Below are 23,401 nucleotides of genomic sequence, written 5' to 3'. Positions count from 1 at the left end.
ATTAATGTGTCCGAAACAATTCGCGCGGCCGGGCAGAGGCTCCTACGTCGTATGACGCACGGCCCCGCGCGCCTGCCTCAAAAACAAAAAGCACGTCGTGATCGTGAGTGCACGAGCACTGGAGAAGCGTGCGGTTCGGTGTGAGAGGTAAGAGAAGAGAAGGGGAGAGAAGGGAAGACAAGAGAAGAGAAGAGAAGGGAAGAGAAGACAAGACAAGAGAAGAGAAGAGAAGGGAAGGGAAGGGAAGAGAAGAGAAGAGAAGAGAAGAGAAGAGAAGAGAAGAGAAGAGACGAGAAGAGAAGAGAAGAGAAGAGAAGAGAAGAGAAGAGAAGAGAAGAGAAGAGACGAGAAGAGAAGAGAAGAGAAGAGAAGAGACGGCTGGATTCGCACCGGGCAGAGATGGCATCACTCCATCTCCACTGGACTCACAGCTGAGGCATATTGTGCGTAAAGCTCCTTGGTGATCTTTATTTATTTTTATCTTTATTTGCCGAAGTGGGTAGCGTGGTGTCACCATGGTAACCCCCATGTCCCTGTCTCCATCCCAGACGGACCCCGCTCAGACCCTGGTCTCCAGTCTCTGACCTCCTGGTAAGCTCCTCTCCTTTGTCTCAGTCTTTGCGATTTTACGCATGGGTGAAGTGCGCTGTGTGACTGGTGGCGCTTTGCTCGCCTCCGTGTGTCCTCGTAGTGACCATGCCGTGCGTCCAGACCCAGAGCGGCTCGTCCCTGCACGGAGCCAGCCCCATGCCCCAGGGTTCCGGCGGCTGCGACCTCCTCACGCCGGAGTTTGTGAAGTTCAGCATGGATCTGACCAACAGCGAGGTCTCCGCGTCCTCCTCCGTCTGCGTTCCGGGAGCCGCGGTGGAGAACTACGGCTCCGGCTACGACGCCAAGCCGGCGTGTTTATTCCAGGTCCCCACGCAGCCCGGGGAGCCATCGTGCGTGAAGGTGGAAGACATCCCCGCGCCTCACGGTTATGAGCCCAGCCAGCACCTCACGCACCATCCCGAGGAGCTGTTCCCCCCCTCCGGTTCTGCGTACTGCAGGTCTCCATCACTTCCGTCACCGATCACCCCACACCTCCAGCCACATCTCCAGCCTCGTTTCCATCCTCCCCACCTCCAGCCTCACTTGCAGCCTCCACCCGGGCGCACGTGGGATGACTACGTGTCGGCGGCGCACCGGAGAAACGCGCTGTCCAGGTTCTCCGTGTATTCCCTCAAGCACCACCACCACATGCACCACCATCACCACCATGGCTGCCAGAGATTCTCCACCTGCCAGCTGACGTTGGGCGGCTCCCTGCACGTCTCCATGAACTTGGACGTGGGCGTGCACCAGCCGCCGGAGGGCTCCGGGGTTTTGAGTTCCGACGCACCGGGGAAGCCGAGCACTACCGCGGGGTTCCCGCACCCACTCCACAGGCTGGCCCACGGGAACCACTTCGTAGACCCCCGCGGACCCCCCGACCGTGGAGCTCTCAGCGCGGAGGGACTGTGCGCTGTGTGCGGTGACAACGCGGCGTGTCAGCACTACGGAGTACGGACCTGCGAGGGCTGCAAGGGCTTCTTCAAGGTGCGTCCCTTATCTCACCCTCATCTTACCATTATGTTACCACTTATCTTATTAACACGATTTATGTTTCCCAAAGTCTCCAAATAATGCTTTTCACAACAATATATTTTAATTCCCCGATCAGACGTTATGTTAGATGTGTGATGACTCTGACATTGCACATTTAGAAATATTTAGGCCCTATTCTCTTAAATTGGACACTTTCCTCCATGTGCTCGGTTCGGTCAGGAAACATTACAATGGAAAAACTTAGTCAATGGGTCATCTTTAAAACAAAATAGCTTACATTAGGTAAAACACGTATTTCTTCGCCAAAAAAATTACAGGCTTTGTGAATTAAAGCACTCTTTAATCAATCTCCAAACCAGTGGTTCAGTGTTGCAGGGTCGATGTGTCCTTCTAAACGTCCACTTGCGTGCCATGAATTAAAAATACTTAAAATCTCAACCAGACAGGGTCTCCGGACAGGACTCACCCCCACCCCCACCCCCAGGGGAGATCTCCAAATTATGAGCGGCCATGACCCAGTATTTACCCAAACCAGAGCCCGTGCGCCCCAGTACGTGTTTCTGTTTCCAATGACCCGAAGATGTTCTCTGAATAGAGAAATGCAAGACTTTTGTTTAAATGAGAAAAGAACAGGTCACCTACTCGTGAACTCAGGAATGAAAATCATCCAATAAGAGCAAATGATAATTACGCGCAGTTCTGTGGCTTAAACGGGTGATTCTGAACCTTCATACTCATGATCCGCAGTTTCATCCGTTTGATCAGATTAAGTCTCTGGGACGAATCACTCTGATGAGATTTTTATTGTTATATCTGATTTAGTGTCTCTATTTTAGGTTGGTGGAAGTGTATAGCAATGGCAAAGGCAATAACGGCGAAGTTTTCCTATTAATCATTTTGCTTTGGGCCCTCTGAGACCTCCTGAAAGACCACCCTGGGGTCCCCGGACCCCACGTTGAGAACCAGTTTATTTAGCCTCATATTGACGCACATCCCTGACCATCCCGGTTCATCTCCGCAGCGCACGGTGCAGAAAAACGCCAAGTACGTGTGTCTGTCCGCCAAATCGTGCCCGGTGGACAAGCGGCGGCGGAACCGGTGTCAGTTCTGCCGCTTCCAGAAGTGTCTGGTGGTGGGGATGGTCAAGGAGGGTAAGCCCCGCCGGAACTAGGGCTACACACTGACTATTTCCAGTGTTAAAGCCTATAGATCTTCAGTCCAGGGGGTCCTGCCCCTGGACCCGCTGCACCCCCGGGACCCCCAGCCCTAACCCTGTGCGTCTCTCCACAGTGGTCCGGACGGACGGGCTGAAAGGCCGGCGGGGTCGCCTCCCTTCCAAGCCCAAGCCGCTGGTGGAGTCCACGTCTTCTAGCGCGCTCCTAGGCGCGCTGGTCAGGGCGCACATGGAGTCAAACCCGCCGTGCACGCGCCTCGACTACTCCAAGGTGCGTAACGAGCCCGGTGCGTCAAGGAACCCCAGAGGTCTCACGCGGGTGTCCCCTGGGTGGTTGAATATATTTGGTTTAGATATTGCCTTACTTTGGTGTTCAGCCATTACGCATCTCACTGATCAGAGTTGGAACATTCGAACAAATCAAACCTCGAATCAAACCTCGAATCAAGCCTTTAATCTCCTTATCCTTATGGTGTCTCAGTTCCAGTCCGATCCCGGAAATCTGCACGACGACGACGACGACGCAGAGCACGTGCGCCAGTTCTACGCGCTCCTCACCGTTTCCATGGAGATCATCCGCAGCTGGGCGCACAAGGTCCCCGGGTTCGGGTCCCTCCCCAAGCAGGACCAGGACCTGCTCTTCTACTCCGCCTTCCTGGAGCTCTTCGTGCTGCGCCTGGCCTACAGGTGGAGACGCGTTTCTATCCATCCAGGCATTTTATCCACCCTCCATCTATTTCATCCCTCCATCCCTGCACGCAGCGTTCGTAAGAGGCGCACTCAAAAGAAATATTACGTTGGATGAACTTTGAAAAATCGCTTAAAATTGTTAATCCATATATACTGTATGTCAACGTTTATCTTAACACAAAAATATACACTTTAATCGCTCAACTGCAAGTCGAGAAACCTAAATAACGATATGAGTTTGCAGAATATAAGCATTTTATTATAACTTAAGTTCATCCCATGTATTTTTCAGTTCAGGTGCGTAATATGCGGGAGGAAATCGTATTTAAAAAAGCAATAATCACCCTAAAATGGGCACTGGGCAATTTTAGTTTGAGTTATTTCACTTGGTCCATTTGTATTACAGTTCAGTCTCAAATTTGACTTTCTTAGGTTTTCTCGATGTAAAATGTACGCCTTCATTTGTGGATTTCAAGTTGTCAATCCCCAAAAATAATAGTTTTCCCCAGAGTTTTGACTTGACCCGGAGCCTCCTGTTGCAGGTCCAGTCCCGCCGAGGGGAAGCTGGTGTTCTGTGACGGCTCGGTGCGTCACCGGCTCCGTGTGCTGCGGGGCTTCGGGCCCTGGCTCAGCAGCATCGAGACCTTCTCCCAGAACCTCCAGAGGATGGAGCTGGACGTCGCCACCTTCTCCTGCGTCTGCGCACTGGCCCTCATCACCGGTAAGACGACGGGTCCGGGTCCAGTTCGGTGGAAGATCCGCGATTTTAGGAATGTAGTGGACGGATCTTTTTAGTGACTCGAGAGTTAAACTGCTAAACGACTGAATAATCTACCCACACACTGGAAATAATTATTGAGGACTAAATTAAGAGTCCAACGGAATTTCTGGTATATTTAGTATATTTGGCAGCATATTTCATTTTGAATGTGATCGATTCACTCTTTGCATTCCACCAACATTAACGGAACAGAACGACCCTCTTTACTGAGTGATTCGTCAGGAGCCGACTCTAAAAAGAAGAGTCGAACCTTTCAGCAACACGTTTACCGTCAAACTTGAACCAAAACATTACCGTGGTGTTGTGCGGTGAGAGATGCAGGCAACACTCACCAACCCACCCCCCACCCCCACCCCCGTCTTCCCCTGCAGAGAGGCACGGGCTGCAGGAGCACGGGAAGGTGCTGGAGCTGCAGGACTCCATAGTTCGCTGCTTTAAGGACAGCGTGCACGCCGCCGAGGGGCGTGCGCCCACGCACACACACGTGTCCAAGCAGCTGGAGAAGCTGCCCGAGCTGCGCACGCTGTGCGTGCAGGGCCTGCAGAGGATCTTCTACCTGAAGCTGGAGGACCTGGTCCCCCCTCCGGCCTCCATAGACAAGCTGTTCCTAGACACCCTGCCCTTCTAGAGACACAGCTCTACTACGACTTTATTATTATTATTATTATTATTATTATTATTATTATTTGAATATTTCCAGGAAGCGTAAAGTACCTTATTAGTCAAACGATTCCCCTGGAGTCATTCCTGGTTTTACATGTTTTCCACAATTTTTTTAATGTAATTTAATTAATTTAACCTAATTGTCCGTATTCTTAAATTACCTTTAAATGCTGCTCAATATGCGTTATTTTCTTTTGAATCAAAATATTTAACGCATGTGGCATTTTGAATGTCTCCTCCGGTTACTGTATATTATTATTAATATATTGTTTGTCTCATAAATGAAAGACATAAATGAAAATAAATGAAAATGTTATGTCAATATCTTGTTTAAAATGTAATTCCTATTCTTATTCTTTTTATTTTATCATTGTAACATATTGTACACGATTACGACAAAAATGATTCTGTATTTCCCATTGTTTAATATGTTTCTTATTTTATATTTTATTGTGATTCAATAAAATGTTTTCAAGGTAAAAAACAATCCGTCAAACCCAACGCTAAATGGCGTTTCAGAGTATTGCATATCATCCAGAACATTACATTTACGTTTTCTTTTTGGTGTTGCTTGAATCTGTATTCTTCTTTCCCCTACGTATTGGTTCTTATAAAACCTCAATCAACTAATCCTTCCCATCGATATCCCTCAGAAAACATTCCTAAATCCAGACAATAATCAGCGAAATATTGGAAAGTAGTCACCATTTAAATACAGAGGGAACCATCAGATTCTCCAGTATGTTGAATATACTTTTTTATATTCAGGATTATCAGGAATAATGCAAATTGCTAAGAGTATAATAATAATGGTAGGCTATACCTGACTTTTTAAAAACAATGAACTAAGAAATAATTTGACCAGAAGAAAGTGACAAGTGTTTCTTAGCACAAATGGAACAAATTGTGGGATTCTGGTATTTTGATATTTTGGTTGCATCATTGGTTGTATCATTTAAAATGTTTGCAGACTCGATTGGCCACCTTTTTGGCGAGGCCTTTGTATAATTACACTCAAAGGCCTTTATTTAAGTTTATTTTAAGTGCTTACCACCCACATGGCTCTCAAAACACTTCAAATAGACTACAATAAAATTATATTATACAGTATATTATAGTTATCTTATCAAATATCAGATTTTTCCTGTTTTAATAGCGGTTTGCATCCAATTATAGTGTTGCATTAGCGCCCTCTGCTGTTCGAGTGTGTATGGCTGCGTGTGCGTGCATGTACAGCGTGTGACTGATGGCAGCTCATTATCAGAATTATGGTTTAAGATTTATGAGTCATTATTACCTGCAGTGGCACCATGAAACCAAGTCGCAGATGTGTAATTTGTTTCTTCGTCTTCTTTGGGACAAACCCCAAATGCTCAGTTTTAAAGGAGGCAGAGTTGTGACATCACAAAGACAGTGGGGCACTATTTGGGGGAAATCCTCAGTTATGTCTAATATGTTTCCATGACATCTGGATTTCTCTGCTGCACTCTCTTTTCCCTAATGCTGCACTCTTACTTTCCAGAAGGAAATCTTTGCGGGCACATTCTGGCACAAACATAGGAATATTTTGGAAACAAGTTGGAGAAAACGTAACATACAGTTGCAGCACCCTTATATATAGTGCTTAAGTACATTTCCAATCATCAAACATAAACTTTCATCTCCATAATAAGCCACAGCAAAGGGAAAAAATTGTAAATAAACGTGTTAAATCGATATGTGAATCAGGGGTTTCCAGACCGTCCGTGGCCCCCTTGTTGTCCTCGGAGGAATTGTAGTTGGTCTGCACATAACATTCACTGGCAGGTTTGAACCCAAAAGCGCGACAATGAGACAGACCAAGTTGCAAGTCTTTAAGTCAATAAGGCAAGGTCAAAAGGTCCAGAAAGCAGGCAAGCAGGATCAAAAACAGGCAGGTCAGGAATAAACAGGACTGGAAAATCATTGAACGCTTGGTGAAACACACAAGACAATCTGGCGGCTGTCATGGACTGGGTTAACCTTGGAAACATGGAAAGTGGGATGAATAGTCGCGGATTGCGGCAGACAGAGATGGACAGCCGCATAGTTGATGACCCTCGAGATGGGTTTAGTTTGATGGCAGTGTATGTTATTGGCAAATTAAATAACGGTGAGGTTTAACTATTAATCATTTTGCTGGAGGCCCCCTGGGACCTCCCGAAGGACCACCTGGGGGTTCCCGGACCCCACGTTGAGAAAGAGTTTATTCAAGCCTCATATTGACGCACATCGCACTCTCCGCAGCGCACGGTGCAGAAAAACGCCAAGTACTCGTGTCTGTCCGCCAAGCCGTGTCAGTTCTGCTGCTTCCAGAAGTGTCTGGCAGTGGGGATGGTCAAGGAGGGTGAGCCCCACCGGAACTAGGGCACTGACTATTTACAGAGTTAATGCCTATACATCTTGAGTCCACGGGGTCCTGCAGGGGTCCTGCAATAACAGTATAATGTTTAATTACTGCCCTCTGCTGTTCCTGTGTTTTCGTGTGTGTATGGCTGTGTGTGCGTGCACGTACAGTGTGTGACTGATGGCGGCTCATTATCAGACTTATTACATTTACATTTACATTTTACATTACATTTAGTCATTTAGCAGACGCTTTTATCCAAAGCGACTTACAAGGGAGAATAACATTCAAGCTACATTGCCACAGAGACATTAGTGTAACAATAAATACTACATCTAAATGGTTTAAGATTTATGACTCATTATTACCTGCAGTGGCACCATGGAACCAAGTTGCAGATCTGTAATTTGCTTCTTCTTCTTCTTTGGCATAAACCCTAAATGCCCAGTTTTAAGGGAGAGCTGTGACATCACAAAGACAGTGGGGGTGGCACTATTTAGGGGAACTCCTTCCATATCTTTAATATGTGTATATCTATATTATGTGTTCCCATGGCAACTGTATTTCTCTACTGCACTCTATTTTCCCTAAGGAAATCTTTGGGGGCACATTCTGGCACAAAAATAGGAATATTTTGAAAACAAGTTGCAGAAAACGTTACATAGAGTTGCAGCACACTTGTCGGGATCCAGCCGCTCAATTGATTGTATTTTGCGTGTTTGTGGCTAAACAACCGTGGGAGGAGAAGCGCGACGAATGCGGCCATGATAATAATAATAGTAAAAGTAATAATAGTAGTAATAGTAATAATATACACTTATATAGCGCTTAAATAAATTTCCAATCATCAAACAAACTTTCATCTCCATAATAAATCACAGCAAAGGGAAAACATTGTTAAAAATGTGTGTTGAATCGGCATGAGTGAGTCACACATGTCGGGGTTTACAAACTGGAGTCCGCGGCCCCCTAGTTGTCCTCGGAAGAATTGTAGTCAATCCGCACATTACGTTCACTTGCACTGGCAGGTTTTAACCCAAAAGCACGACAATGAGACAGACCAAGTTGCAAGGAGAGTTCAGTTTCTTTAAGTCAATAAGGCAAGGTCAAAACTGGGAGATCACACAGGCAAACAAATCCGCCAAGGAGCAGGCAGGGAATAAAAGGTCCAGAAAGCAGGCAAGCAGGGTCAAAAACAGGCAGGCCAGGAATAAACAGGACTGGAAAATGCTGGAACGCTTGGCGAAACACACAAGACAATCTGGTGGCTCTCGTTGATCGGTTTAACCTTGGAAATATAGAAAGTGGGATGAATCCTCACGGAGCGCAGTAGACTGAGGTGTACAGCCGCAGAGTTGATGACTCTCGAGATGGGGAATGGACCCACAAACCATGGAGCCAACTTCCTGGACTCCAATCTAAGGGGAAGATACCGCGCAGACAGCCAGACGCGCTGCCTGGAAGAACACAGGTTGTGACATAATTTCCTTAGTTTCTCTGGCAGTGGGTAAGTTGGTTAATGGAATCAAGTTGGCACCTTAACCCAAAGGTATAATATCGGTGGCCACGGCTTCCTTCAATTACAGCAGTCTCTAAAAGTTAAAATCAAATTGACGAACAACATCCTACAACCACCTCAAATGATTGAACATCTCACTTATATCGGTCACTTGAAAAATCCCTTTTCCAGAATATACAAACTTTTATTAAAACAGACGACACCTTATCTTTACCTACAATGAAATGGGAAAGAGACCTTGCTGTCACCACCGATATCAACCTGTGGAAGCTTATTTGAAACAACACCTTTTCTATGACCCACAACTCCAAAATGCAACTCATCCAATAGAAGATCTTGCACAGAGCCCATATCACGGAACACAAAATGTTCAAAATGGGTTTTGTGGATGAAAACATTTGCCCTCACTGTTCCCTTGATACATCCCAAAACAATGTTGATTCATTTAATTAAATATAGGCTACTTTTATCACTGACATAAGTACGTAACCAGGTATGGGAGGTGGGCGTGCTGGGGCACGGTTGGGTCCGGGGGGGAGGGGGTCCGTGTAGTTGCTTCCCGGCCTGCTGCGCCCCTGGATTGATCTGGTTGTGATTAGCCATCTCTCCCAGTGCCAAAACTTGGCTCGGCTGCGTGCGGGTCCTGCTGGCTCACCCGTGGGGCGGGCGGCTCAGACGGAATGTCAGTCTGTTGCCGTGGGGCTGGGATACGGGCCTGCGGTCCGTGCCTTGCGCCTGTGGCCCGGGTTCTGGGCCAGCGGCTGCGTCTTATGCCTGCACCTGGGGGTTGGTTGTATGTGTGCGGCCCTGGTGTGCAGGGTCTCCTTGTGCTCCCTGGGACTGGGTAATGCTCCTCGGGGCTCTGGCTTCTCTGCGGGCCTGGGGGGTCTTCTGTGGCCGCAGGGCATTGTACTCGGGGGTTTCCTGCAGTCATAGGGTGTCTACAGGGCTGTGAAGTTCGGGGGGGCATAATACCAACCTTCTACACTGTACTTATGGGGATAAGTCATGTACACTCACCGGTGGACTCCTTTCACGCACACACACGCACCTCCCTCATTTACTGCTATAACTATGACAGGAAAAGCCCACGTGACCAGTTTTAGTTCCAATTTTCCTGGAACTTTTCAATATATGTTGTCATCCAATGTTTATGTTTTTTTACATTACATTTAGCAGACGCTTTTATCCAAAGGGACTTACAATTGTTCAATCACCGACGGATGCAGCCATCAGGAGCAATTAGGGGTTAAGTGTCTTGCTCAAGTACAGCATGCTAGCAGGAGGAGCCTGGGATCGACCCAGCAACCTTCAGATCACTAGACCACCAGCTCTACAGCCTGAGCTACCACCCCCATTTGTCTCCCCCTCTTGGAGTAGTGATCAGTTGTTTATAGACCCAATCATGTTAAATAGTTCTCCAAAGAGGGAGTTGGTGGTGGCTCTCCATAACCAAAAACTGTGCTCTTGTCATTCTACAGGTCATCCACAGGACAGAGTTATTGCAGCAGTTCTTGATGATTTAAGAATTAAAAAAGAGTTGCATTGCAGGTTGAGAACTTGAACTCCACTTGCAGACTAACTCTGTCCTGGATGCAATGGCATACAAATAGTGAAAAGTGTAAAGTGAGTGTAAAGTGTTGTATGCCCAGCATGCTGACAGCACAGGTTAAAAAAAAAAAAAAAAAAAAAGGAATCAAGTTGGCAGCCTAAGAGAATCGATCCACAACCGTGAGGATGACATAATTACTCTCAGAAGCTGGCAGGCCAGTGACAAAGTCCAAAGAGACGTGGGACCAGGGGTGACGAGGAACCAGTCGGGAATGAAGAAGGCCAGCGTGAGCTTGGCTTACCAAGCTCACCTATGCCTTATGCTAGGCACATATCTGGCATGTGGCGATGAATCCCTTGGTATCCTTCTCCATGGAGGACCACCAGAGGTGTCGTCACCCCACTGAAGAACCTGAGAGCAGAGCCTGGCAGGGACAAACAGGCGGTCATTGGGAAAGTGACTGGGATCAGGGTGGCCCGCATGGGATCGTTTTACCTCATCCTTCCAGGTTATCGCGCCAATGATTCCATCAGGTTGTGGAGGAGCGCTTTCAGGCTGGAACCGACGGGACCAACGGGACATTCTTAGAGCCTGGTCTGTAAGAGACAGCGAAATCAAAATGGTTAAAAAACAGGGTCCACCTTGCTTGACGAGGATTCAGCCATTTCGCTGAACAAACATATTCAGGATTCCTTTATTAGGGCACTAGCCCACAGCGCTGAAACCCTTTTGTTTTTGTTCAAATTGTATTCTTATTTTTCTTCAATGCATGAATTTCTGGCTAAAAGTGTCTGGCCCATAGCAACAGCCAAACCCACAGACAGACATAAATGAAGCATCATTGGATTCAGGGCAGTTTAGACATTTTATGGTCCAAGTTTGATCCACATAGATCTATATTTGGAGCAGGAATTAGTGAAAAACCGTTGACAATCTACCAGAATTTGCTAAACGCTGGCAGAGTGGGACGGGCTGCGGTGGTGGAGCCGGCTGGGGAGGTGGAGTGGAGCGCTTTATGACATCATCATCCAATTTGTTATATACAGTATTTGCAGGTTGAGACTTGTGCAGATGTAACTGACTTCAGAACTTTATGGATGTCATGTATTCGACAAACCCACAGACAATATGAAAACGATTTGCATTTGGGGCAGTTCCAACATGGCTTAATTCGAATTTCATCCAAATCGGTTCAGTATTGTGAAAGGAGTTGGCGATCAACAATCGCCACCTCAGCAAGATGGCACCACGCATGGTACAACAGAGAAATTGTTGCGCGCGTGCGCAAATTGATGGATTACACATGTGTCAATAACTCAAACCTCACCAAAATACTGTCAAGTACACATTTAGTCGCAATTGGACTTTTAACTAAAGGTACATAGGATATGAACTCTTTATCATACAAAGCTACAAAGTGACAGGTATTATTTTACCAGAAGACAATTGGATTAAACAAAGTGCAACATATTAAACATCATAAATATATTTGCTTCTGATGACAACGGACACACAGCAAAGTAAGTTCTACAAAATAAAAATACAATAACATCATTGTCAGAATTTATAGACATTCCAGAGATATCAATGTATACAAACCTCCTGAATTATTATTCCTGGTGAGAATAACCATAAGCAATGACATAATAAAAAAGGAACATGTATTTGTTGTATATGTGCATGTATTTATTGTGTATTTGATTTTAAATATTTCTGTTTTATACATATATTGCCACATTTATTTATGTATATATTTATTTATACATTTACTGTCATATTTATTACTCAGTAGCACCCAACCAAGTCACATCATCGCATCGCCCTGGGCGTTACACATTTAATCCACATCGGTCTATATTTCAAGCAGAAATTAGTGAAATACTCTGGAATTGTAGAATTGTGGAATATTGGGATCTCGGAAATTTGTAATTGCTGTCGATAAAAAATGATCGTATGTTTTCCAGAAACTCTGAAAAATGAAATACATACCTAACACGACTAAACTGGACCCTGTATGCCAGCAGCTATATTTATTATTATTATTTGACCTTGACTAATGATGGTGGAGTATTTGTTAGGTGTGAAGCTACATGACAGTGTATTACAGGCAGGTACAGCGTGTACTTTTTTGTGTTTTATTTGACACAACCTGGTCAAAATCATTACAACAGGTGGTGAGTTCTGCAACACAACAGAGTTGAGAGGAAATTTATTTCATTCTATTTACATTTTTTCCTGTAAAAGGTCTTGGAACGATTCTAGTGCAGGATAGAGAAATGGATCAATGTTGCTGCTGCGCAGAGATAAACCGATCGATAGTATTGGTGAAAGATCACATTTATTCAGAGGATGATTGGCAGGCTGCTGCTCCCTGGATGCAGCGGCAGGGGGGCGACACATGGAGGGGGGGATGGGGACACACAGAGAGACATAAAGAGAGGGACAGAGAGCGAAGGAGGAAGGGAGACAAAGAGGGAGATAGAGAGACATTGACATGCATGGAGAAGGGGGAGAGAGAGTGACAGAGAGAAATGGAGAGCTAGATATGCAGGAAGAGAGGAGACAGAGACAAAAGAGAGAGAGAGAGAGAGAGAGAGAGAGAGAGAGAGAGACATATTTTCGTCACTTTTTGTTGTCCACACATGTTTCCCATGTTAATAAAACCCATTGAATTTAAATTGAAGTGAATTGAGGGCAAGAGAGAGCGAGAGATTTTTTGAATTTCAAAAAACATTTATTTACATATTTTCAAAGGATATCTGCAACCACATGCATTCATAAAAGACAATTAAACATCCAACACAACAGAGAAACAGAAAAGTAAATAAAAAATATGCATAAAATAAATAAAAATTTAAAGTAAAAATAAAAAATAAATAGAAAACAACAACAAAAGAAAACAACAAACACATACACATAGAGTGCATGATTCCAAAATGGGGCTAAAGAAAAGATTTCCCTCCACTACAGAACAGATGACATTGGAGTAGCACCACTGTTGTGTGAACTCATCCAGGCTGTTCATCAGTTTATGGAACCTATAGTACACTCAGACCCCAGGCCCTCACTAGAGCTACAAAGAGGATGGCTGTTCCCGGGTCCGGGTCCGATCTGCTCTCCACCATCATCTTTCTACTCTTATAAATGCACGGTTTTGCTATCACCTGCAATACATTCAGCAGTTTCCATTTAGTAGCAGTTGTTTTTTTGTAACCTGCACCAATAATAAAAGCAACATTGGACCATTTCTCACTAAAAGCAACAAGCAGTTCTTTTAGCACGACAAATAAACATTTTAGTCTCTGACACTCAATGTAACAGTGAGTAGTGTCCGTTGCTTCACAGAAAGTACACTGTTTCGGCACAATTAGGTTAACCAATTGGTGCCAACAGCACCACAGGTGGGAATCAAACCCTGGACCTTCTTGCTGTGAGGCAGCAGTGCAATGCACTGTGCCACTGATTAAGACTTGGACACAGTTTTTGTATAGTATTTTGGCTTTCACCATGTACAAGTCTATTTCTTTTTGTCATTTTAAAACCGCCTGTTGTCTCTCGAAAGCCTTTATCAAACAGGACTAAAACCAAGTTCTGGAAAAGGATCGTTTTTGTTAGGAAGTTCTGTTCCGTGATTGTAGTCCCTCAGCATTGCCAGATCCTCCTCTGAAAGTCTTTTAATCCACCTGTTTAGAATGTCTCTTGTGTGCTGTGTGGATTTGAGGATTAGCAGCTGAGCTGCTGCCTGGGTGTTGTGGAGTCCTGGTCCTGCTGCATCCGTTATGTGGCGTAGCGTGATGTTCCCGGTGGAAACCAGTTACTGGGAAAGTCCTGGTGTGTGGTTGTCCTCTACATCAAACCTAGCTCCGTGGATCAGAGACTCCTCCAGTAACCAGTGCAGGGAAGATGCATGTTCCAACCTTTTCCATTTAAAAAGAGACCATGTTTTCAAAAGACTGATAAAAAGGAGGTAAAATGACTATTTTAAAGTACCTAAAATCAGTTAAGAACAGATTAAAATCCAGCCCAAGCCCACCTATCCTTCTTGAAATGATGCTTGTTAGCTGCCTCCACACTACATCAATAGTGCTGATGAGGTAGCGCTGAGTGAATTGCAGCCGAAAGGTTGCAATCCTGCTGTTCGAGTGGATCAGCCCCTGCCCCAGGTTGTTGATGATTAAAACCCTTCCTCTATAAGACATCTTGGGTAGTAGCCACTTCCACTTGGCCACCCTCCCCTCTACCTTTTCTGTCACTCCTTCCCAGTTGCTCTTCATTGTCTGTTGGTTTCCAAGGTAAACTCCTAAATATTTAAAACCAGTCCTACTCCAACTGAGACCTCCTGGTGGTTTAGGAAGTCCAGTGGGCCAGCTCTCGACAGCTAACGCATTACTTTTCTCCCAGTTAACCTTTGCTGCTGAAATGGTTCCAAAATCTTTTACTTTTTCAACCAGTTTTACAATGTCCTCTTTTTTGTTTGTTAGGATAATGATATCATCAGCATAGGCCGATAAAATATATTTCATGCTAAAATCTGCTAAAAGCAGCCCTTCTAAAACATTTTGAATCTTTTTTAACATGGGTTCAATGGAGAGTGAGTACAACATGCCAGATAATGAGCAACCCTGTTGGATCCCTCTGTGCACATTAAAGGGCCGACTTAGATCCCCAGGGATCTTCAGTACATTCTCAATGCCCTGATACAAAACCTTGATCTTGGCAGTGAGACCTGGGCTGAGACCAAACTTTTCTAAAGTTTTCCACAAGTATTAATGCTCAACCCTATTAAACGCCTTTTGCTGGTCCAAGGAAATGAGACCAGTAGCTAAACCCAATGAACTAGAGACATCCAAAATGTCCTGAATCAGTGAAAAATTGTCAAGTATGGACCTATCAGGCACGTAGCACGTCTGTTCCAGATGAATGACCACTGCCGTTACCTTCCTCAGTCTGTTTGCCAGAACCTTGGACAGGAGCTTCTAGTCCATGCCGAGCAGAGATACCGGGCACCAGTTCTTTATGTCTTGGAGGTTGCCTTTTTTGGGTAGAACGGTTAAAACCCGCCCTCCTGGAGCTCAGAGGCAAAACCATTTTACTTAAACTTTCATTAAAAACATCTAAAAGATCTATGCCTGGGGCCTTGCCCCCCTCCATGTTCTGAAATGCGATGTACAGCTCCTCCGGGGCTAGTGGCCCTCCACCTCCATGTTAGTCTCCTCAGAGACCCGGGGCAGGTTGCTGCAGAATGAGTCATTTAAACAACTCGTTGTCCTCCACATAGTCACTGCTGTACAGCTCAGTGTAGAACTGCACAGCCCCGCCACATATCTCTCTTGGATCCCTAAGCTCCAGTCCACTGGCAGAGTGCAAAGTGTTGATAATTCTGCTTTTCCTTTCGTCTTCTCCAAACTGAAGAAGAACTTGGAAGGTTTGTCCATAAGGTTCTCAGACTTAATATTAATATGTCCTTGATCTTCTGTGGACTCTCATAAATGCTGCAGTTCCACTATCTCAGTCTCTAGATCCTTCATAGACCTGGTGATGTCTCGTATGGCATTGAGAGTGTACTGTTGACAGAGTTGCTTAAGCTGCTCTCTACTTTTCCACAGTTCCACCATTGTCTGAGAGAGGCAAAGTCCTGCTTCCTGGTTCTAAAACCACTCCAAAAAAATCAAAAAACATCCAGAAAATTATTATCACTCAGTAGGGCGGTATTAAAATGCCAGTACGCACTTTTGGGCTTTACCTCTAAGAAGAAACATCACACATGACCAAGAAACCCCACACAAGACTAAGGAATGGCCAGTAAAAGCGACCGGCATCATTATACACATTTTAAATGTGCTAAAATGATTTTTAAAACAATAAAACCTGTTTAGTCTGGCCAGGGAAATAAAATTGTCCCGGGTGTGTGCCCATGTGTATTGTCTCTTGTTAATGTGCATTCTCCTCCAGACATCTACCAGCCCATGCACATGCAGCATGAGGTTCCATGTGATTTCTGTCTAATGAGTCGTCCAATGAGTCGCCTGAAGGACGTCCACTTCTATGCCTTTCTGTGACTCTTCCAGTGTCTCTGTATCTCTGTTGCAACCTGCTGATGACACTCTGTGACACTCTAAGCTCAGTGGCACTTCCCTCTGAGAACATCCTGTTTGAAGCCTCGCAATGGCGAGGTACTGTTGATCAATTGTTAGGTGTAGTCTTGGTCTCATGATGTCAAAATGTGAACGGCATGATGAAGAGGACTGTTTAAATACCAATTCTTATTGAACCAGGAAATGGTCGATTCATGGATCAAATATCTGTTGTGAATTTTGCCGTTCGCAAAATTCAAAAAAGTACTGAAACATTGAACAGTTGGAGTTGTGCACTCAGGGTCTCAATTTGACTCAAGGTCAAATTAAGTTCACCTGTAAAGGTTATAGTGCATTTTAGGTTCATCCTGAAATTTCACCCGAAAGACGAATATCCCTCACTTTTTGTGAGTAGTGTATATCTGGAAGGCATACTTCGCCATGAGCTAGAAACACAGTTGATCTAAATCGATCCACATACGGAGCAAATATTAGTAAATAACCAAACAACTTTGACCAAAAATATTCAGCTTCTGATGCTTAACTGACATGTCACAATACGTTAATTAAATGAACAAGATGAGATTAACAGTAAGACATTTTATGGCGTCATCATATTATTTAGTATAAATGTACAGATTCCAATTGAGAATGACCAGTTGGACCGTGTCCAGGGTGTGTAGTGGACCGAGTCATTCTATACTTGTTCGACGTTACCAAACTATCGATTTACATGAATATTTACTGTATATAGCTTCTTACCTGATAGATGTCAGTAGATCTGTTGGATTCATATTTTAAATCCCTGGTCCCCATTACTTTGATGTAGTAATCCACAAGGTTCTTCACGGTGTTCACTGGAAAGCACTGAAATGTGCAACTGAGTGATGTGTTCAAAATCCAACGACGCATCGGAAAACTAGAAGCCGTGCAATGGTTGTTACTAACAGAAATACCACAACGTTTTTCGTATTTCATGGAAATGTAACTCACTAAAAATGTAATCGAAGTAAAAAACTTAATTCAACTTTACAGATACATTACGTTATTTCAACTGTTACCATAATCTACGGGAATACGTCATAATTTACGTATATGAGACACAAAGTTATCTCCCGTCACGACACTGCGGATACTTCAATGCATTCAATGCAAGATGAGAATGACAAGATATAATTGAAAATAAAACATAAAATACTTTGTAATAAACGTCATGTATAAACATTTTCCTATAGCTAAACTTAACAAACTTTAATGAGTGCATGTGGCAGCTGGTGTTTGTAATATAAATAAATTATTCCATAATAATTACAAGTCAAACTTATTGTTGAAGTTACATAAATGTTGTCTGCATTACAATATAGACAAATAAGATATTGAACTTAATTTTCCAATTGTACATTTTTAACAGAATAATTACAACAAAGTAGTTATTACAAATAAATGTATTTATATATTTTTCAAAGGAAATATATTTATTATTGTTTTTATGAAAAGTAATTACTGAAGTTGTTTTTGTCACTGTTACAGATGCCGAAAAATTTGCAGAAAATCTAAGACACCAAAGAAGCCATTGTCACAAAAATCCATTCAAGGTCAGTCACAGTAGTAAAAAAAGAACTACTTAAGAGAAAAACTGATGAAAAAACGCTAATTGTGGCACGGTGGCGCACGGTGGCGCAGTGCATTGCACTGCTGCATCACAGCAAGAAGGTCCTGGGTCGATTCCCGCCTGGGGCGCTGTTGGCACCGTGCTCCGGCGGGTTATCTCCCAAATAGGAGCCTTTCTGTGTGGAGTTTGCATGTTCTCCCCGTGCTCACATGGGGTTTCCTCCACCTCACGTCAGTAAGGACCCCCCTCAAAAACGAGTCGAGCTCTAGTGCTGAGGTTGCTGTGTAGTGTATCACTGCTCGTATTGTAATATTGCAACTTGGACTACTGGATTGACTCTGTACATTTCACTCCTATTTGCTGATCTGCCAACAAGCTTGTGTTCCAGACACACCCCCTATTCAGGTAAGTCCTCTCTTATGTGGGCGTGCTCTTAGCCAGGTGCAACCCTAATCACACGAGCAGCTGTATTCTATCACCTATTTATGGTCCTGCCCTTGAAGCGTTAGCTTCAAGCGTTGGCCCATTTGTAGTCGCTCTGTGTAAAGACGCACGTCTACCTCTGCACGTCAACCGAAGCAAGGACACCGAACAAGGCAAACCTGCCTTCTTTCTCTCACTCCATACAAAATGTGCTACTACCGCATCCCTACAACTTCAAGGTCACCCAGAAAGCGTCGTTATACCATACGCCGATGCAATCCGGGTAACCTCAGGTCCCTGCAGCAAACATCTTCTGCAAAGACCTCCTTCTCTGTTGGCTTGTGGAATTGTCGATCTGCAGTTAACAAGGCAGACTTCATTTCTGGTCATGCCAACCAACTCTCCTTAGAGCTCCTTGCTCTCACTGAGACATGGATTAAACCGGAAGATAGCGCAACCCCGGCTGCACTCTCCACTAACTACTCATTCTCCCACACATCCAGACCATCTGGCCGTGGTGGTGGGACTGGCCTGCTAATTTCCAACACATGGAAATTTAATCCACTGCTGCCTTTAAACAACTTTGCCTCCTTTGAATATCACGCCGTCTTGGTGACTGCTCCGGTGAAAGCCTATGTGGTCGTCATCTACCGTCCACCAGGACAACTAGGTGACTTCCTACATGAGCTTGACACCCTGCTGTCATCAATCCCTGAGCACGAGTGTCCCATGCTCGTCCTCGGAGACATGAACATCCACTTGGACAGTGCGAGCTCGGCTGACTTCCTGTCTTTGGTTCGCTCGTTCGACCTAAGACAGATCCCGACTCCACCGACTCACAAGGCTGGCAAAGAGCTTGATCTCATTCTTGCTCGGAGCTGTACCACCGACAACCTATGGGTCACTCCTCTTCATCTCTCTGACCACTTCTTCATCCACTTCAATGTCCAGCTACCAAAACAACCCCCCACCTCCCCACCCATGGTTACTATCCGCAGCAATCTCCGCAACTTGTCTCCCACCCACTTCTCCTCTGTGCTCTCCTCTTCTCTTCCACCCCACGGCACCTTCTCCTCTCTGCAGGTTAATGATGCCACTGACTCCCTCTGCTCCACCTTGAGCTCATGTCTGGATAGCCTGTGTCCACTATCCACCAGACCTGCTCGTTCAACCCAGTCGCACCCTTGGCTGACTGACACCCTCCGGACAACGCGCACCGACCTCAGAGCAGCCGAGAGGAAATGGCACAAATCCAAAACAACTGAGGATCTTGCTAGCTACCAGACACTGCTGTCCTCCTTCTCTTCCAGCATCACTGCTGCCAAGAAGGCCTTCTTCAACGATAGGATCAACGGTGCCACAGACACACGTAAGTTATTCACCACCTTCAAGTCTCTGCTTTACCCTCCACCACCTCCCCCAGCTACTAACCTCACTGCTGACTGCCTTGCCTCCTTTTTTACTAACAAAGTGGCAGCCATCAGCAGCCAATTCACTAAACAACTTACTCACAACCTGTCTTCTCCAGCCCTAGGCTCATCGTTCCCTGGTTTCACCCCCCTCGCTGAAAGTGAGGTATCTAAACTACTAACATGTAGCCGTCCCACTACCTGTCCGCTAGATCCGATCCCATCCAACCTCCTTCAAGCCATATCACCGACTATCACCCCGGCAATCACACATGTGATTAATTCTTCCCTAACTTCCGGCACTTTCCCTTCCGCTTTCAAAGAGGCTCGGGTCGCACCACTGCTCAAAAAACCCTCACTCGATCCCAATCAAGTAGGAAACTATCGGCCGGTCTCTCTCCTCCCATTCCTTTCCAAAACCTTAGAGAGGGCGGTCTCTAGACAGGTTACAGAGTACCTGTCAAGAAACAACCTTCTTGATACACTTCAATCTGGCTTTAAAAGCGGTCACTCCACTGAAACAGCCCTGCTGTCTGTGACAGAGGCCTTAAAAACTGCTAGAGCTGCTGCCAAATCCTCGGTCCTCATTCTGCTAGACTTATCAGCTGCTTTTGACACTGTCAATCATTGCATACTCCTGTCCATACTCTCAAGCATGGGCATAACGGGCAGTGCACTTTCCTGGTTCGAATCTTACCTTACTGGGCGCTCGTTCAGTGTGACATGGCGAGGCCAGCTGTCTGTGCCTCACAACCTCACCACAGGGGTGCCCCAAGGCTCGGTGCTAGGACCCCTCCTCTTTGCCATATACACCACCTCACTGGGCCCGATCATCCGCTCACATGGCTTTTCATATCACTGCTATGCGGATGATACTCAACTCTATCTGTCCTTCCCGCCAGACGACCCTACTGTCTCGACGCGGATCTCGGATTGTCTCGCTGACATATCCACATGGATGAAGGATTATCATCTTCAACTAAATCTGGCGAAAACGGAACTGCTGGTCTTCCCGGCCAAACAAGGTATTTATCACAACATTGATATTAAAATCGACTCTCTATCTCTTGTTCCTACCAAGGCTGCAAGGAATCTTGGTGTCATTATTGATGACCAACTGACATTCTCGGACCATGTTGCCGCAGTCTCCCGGTCCTGCCGCTTCGCACTACTCAACATCCGAAAAGTCAGGCCGTACCTGACCCAATATGCCACTCAACTGCTGGTACAAACCTTGGTGATGTCCCGTCTCGACTACTGCAATGCCCTCTTAACAGGCTTGCCGGCCTGTGCGGTGAAGCCACTTCAGATGATACAGAATGCGGCGGCGCGACTGGTGTTCAACCAGCCAAAGAGGGCACATGTCACTCCGCTGCTCATCGAGCTCCACTGGTTACCTGTAGCCGCCCGCATCAAGTTCAAGTCTCTTATGCTGGCCTACAGAGTGATTGTTGGGAATGCTCCCGCCTACTTAAATGCTCTTGTAAGAGCACATGTTGCCCCCCGGATGCTGCGCTCGTCAAATGAGCGTCGCCTGGCTCTGCCGGCCATACAGCCACGGCAATCCAGGCTATTCTCATTTGTAGTTCCACGTTGGTGGAACGAGCTGCCAAAAATGACCAGAGCGGAGACCTCCCTCTCTGTCTTTAAGAAGCACCTGAAGACCCAGCTCTTCAGTGAGTACCTCCTGTCCTAATCTACAATTACTTAGCACCACCTTGCAGTATTTATTGTTACACCAATGTTGTTGTTACACTAATCTCTGTCGCAATGTAGCTGAATGTTATTCTCCCTTGTAAGTCGCTTTGGATAAAAGCATCTGCCAAATGACTAAATGTAAATGTAAATGTAAAACATGCACCCATCATCGTCTGACCAGCGATGGACATTTATCACCAGGTCCCCGGGCGCGTCCACGTATGCTGCCCACTGCTCCTGGCTGTGCCCCCGGAGGAAGGACAAGCCAGGATGGGTCAAATGCAGAGGAACCATTTCACCGGCCACCATCAAAGCATGTGTGTGTTCAAGCATGTGTTCTAGTGTGGTGTGTTGCGTGACAAATAAAGACTGTTTCATTCTTCTTTCTTCTTTCTTTCTTCTAATCTTCTTCTGTAAGTATTGATTCCCCATACGTATCGGTGTTAAGAGGCTCATTTCGCTAGGATGACTTACAATTTGGAGACTCCAGAAATAAACAATGTGCAGCTATGAGTTCAACAGCAGTATTTAAAAGCAAGATTCAGATCGTTTACACATGGACACAAAATTACTTCAATGATGTTTTGATGAAAGGAAATAATCATTTTCAGGATATGAAAAAGTCTGGTAGAATAAATAATTATGTTCCAGGAATAAATTATATTGCAATAACAAAATTGCCAAGAGACAAATTATGTTTCATACAACATTCCAAATAACATATTCAGATCCGTTTAATGGCTGTATTGGTGTAGATCACTATGACTCTGCGTTGCATAATATAGCTAAGCCAATTGATAAAGCATTCAAGAAATTACTGTTAAATGATGATGCATGTTTATAGCATTCTGCATTCTTATGTGTGAATTATCTTGAGTGGAAGACTCTTTAGGACTGTGTCGTCACCAGTTGGAATCAGTATAATTGTTTGAGATTCTTCTTTAACTCTCATAGTTTTTGAACAGTAGTTACCTTCTTGGGCAGAGATTCTTCTTGTGCTTGTAGTAGTTCTCCTATTTTTCGTACTCATTTTGAAATGTAAGATGGAATGTAAAGTATACAAGAATATGTATAAATTGGAAACAAATCGTTAATGTCATTTCCGCATTTGTGGGTGCGCGTATGTTGCGTCTCATTTGTTGTTATTGTTGTTGATTGGGTTGTTTTGTGTGTTAATGGCTGTCTTTATGATGTTTTCTGGAAGTTGCGTAGCTTGCCTTCAGCTGTTGTTGATTACTGACATACATATTAATTTAGTCGTCCATTGTTGTTTTACTAAAGTATGTCATCAAGTCCGTCATTACAACGACGGACTTGTATCTGGCAACATGGACAACTACAAAGCGGCGTCGTACAATCTGCGGAGGGCCGTGAGGGACGCTAAACGAACGTACAGAGACACCGTGGAGCTGCAGATGGAGCGGGGGGACACAAGACGCTTGTGGGAGGGGCTGCGAACAATAACAAACTACAAGAGCAGGTCCTCCCCAGCCACGAGTGTGGACGCCTCCCTGGCCAACCAACTGAACTCCTTTTATGCGCGGTTCGAGTCTGGCAGCAGCACCGCTAGCTCGCCGGCTAATCGGAGTGACACCGCTGGGGACGAGCGCGCACTCTCAGTGTCCGTGCACGAGGTCAGGAGGGCTTTGATGCAGGTGAACACCAGGAAAGCTGCGGGCCCAGATGGCATATCTGGACGAGTACTGAAGACCTGTGCTAACCAGCTAGCTCCGGTGTTCACTACAATATTCAACATCTCCCTGGCTGAATCAGTGGTCCCGTCCTGTTTCAAGAGGTCCACCGTCGTTCCTGTCCCGAAGATCGCCTCTCCAACCTGCCTGAATGACTACCGTC

The 23,401-nt window shown here is 45.3% G+C and overlaps 1 protein-coding gene across 1 annotated transcript; it reads left to right on the top strand.

The window, feature by feature from the left end:
* Positions 1–696: 696 nt before the first annotated feature.
* On the top strand, positions 697–4,860 carry LOC307247676 (nuclear receptor subfamily 4 group A member 2-like; the record flags this gene model as incomplete). Its single annotated transcript, XM_080023800.1, has 6 exons — positions 697–1,578; positions 2,609–2,738; positions 2,878–3,032; positions 3,243–3,448; positions 3,994–4,172; positions 4,604–4,860. 6 exons carry the CDS (start codon positions 697–699, stop codon positions 4,858–4,860), a joined length of 1,809 nt encoding a protein of 602 aa, XP_079879926.1.
* Positions 4,861–23,401: the final 18,541 nt, after the last annotated feature.

This window comes from Zeus faber (genome assembly GCF_960531495.2).
Source record: "Zeus faber genome assembly, chromosome: 2".
In the NCBI taxonomy this organism is placed as follows: domain Eukaryota; kingdom Metazoa; phylum Chordata; class Actinopteri; order Zeiformes; family Zeidae; genus Zeus; species Zeus faber.
This window is presented reverse-complemented; position numbering and strand designations above follow the sequence as displayed.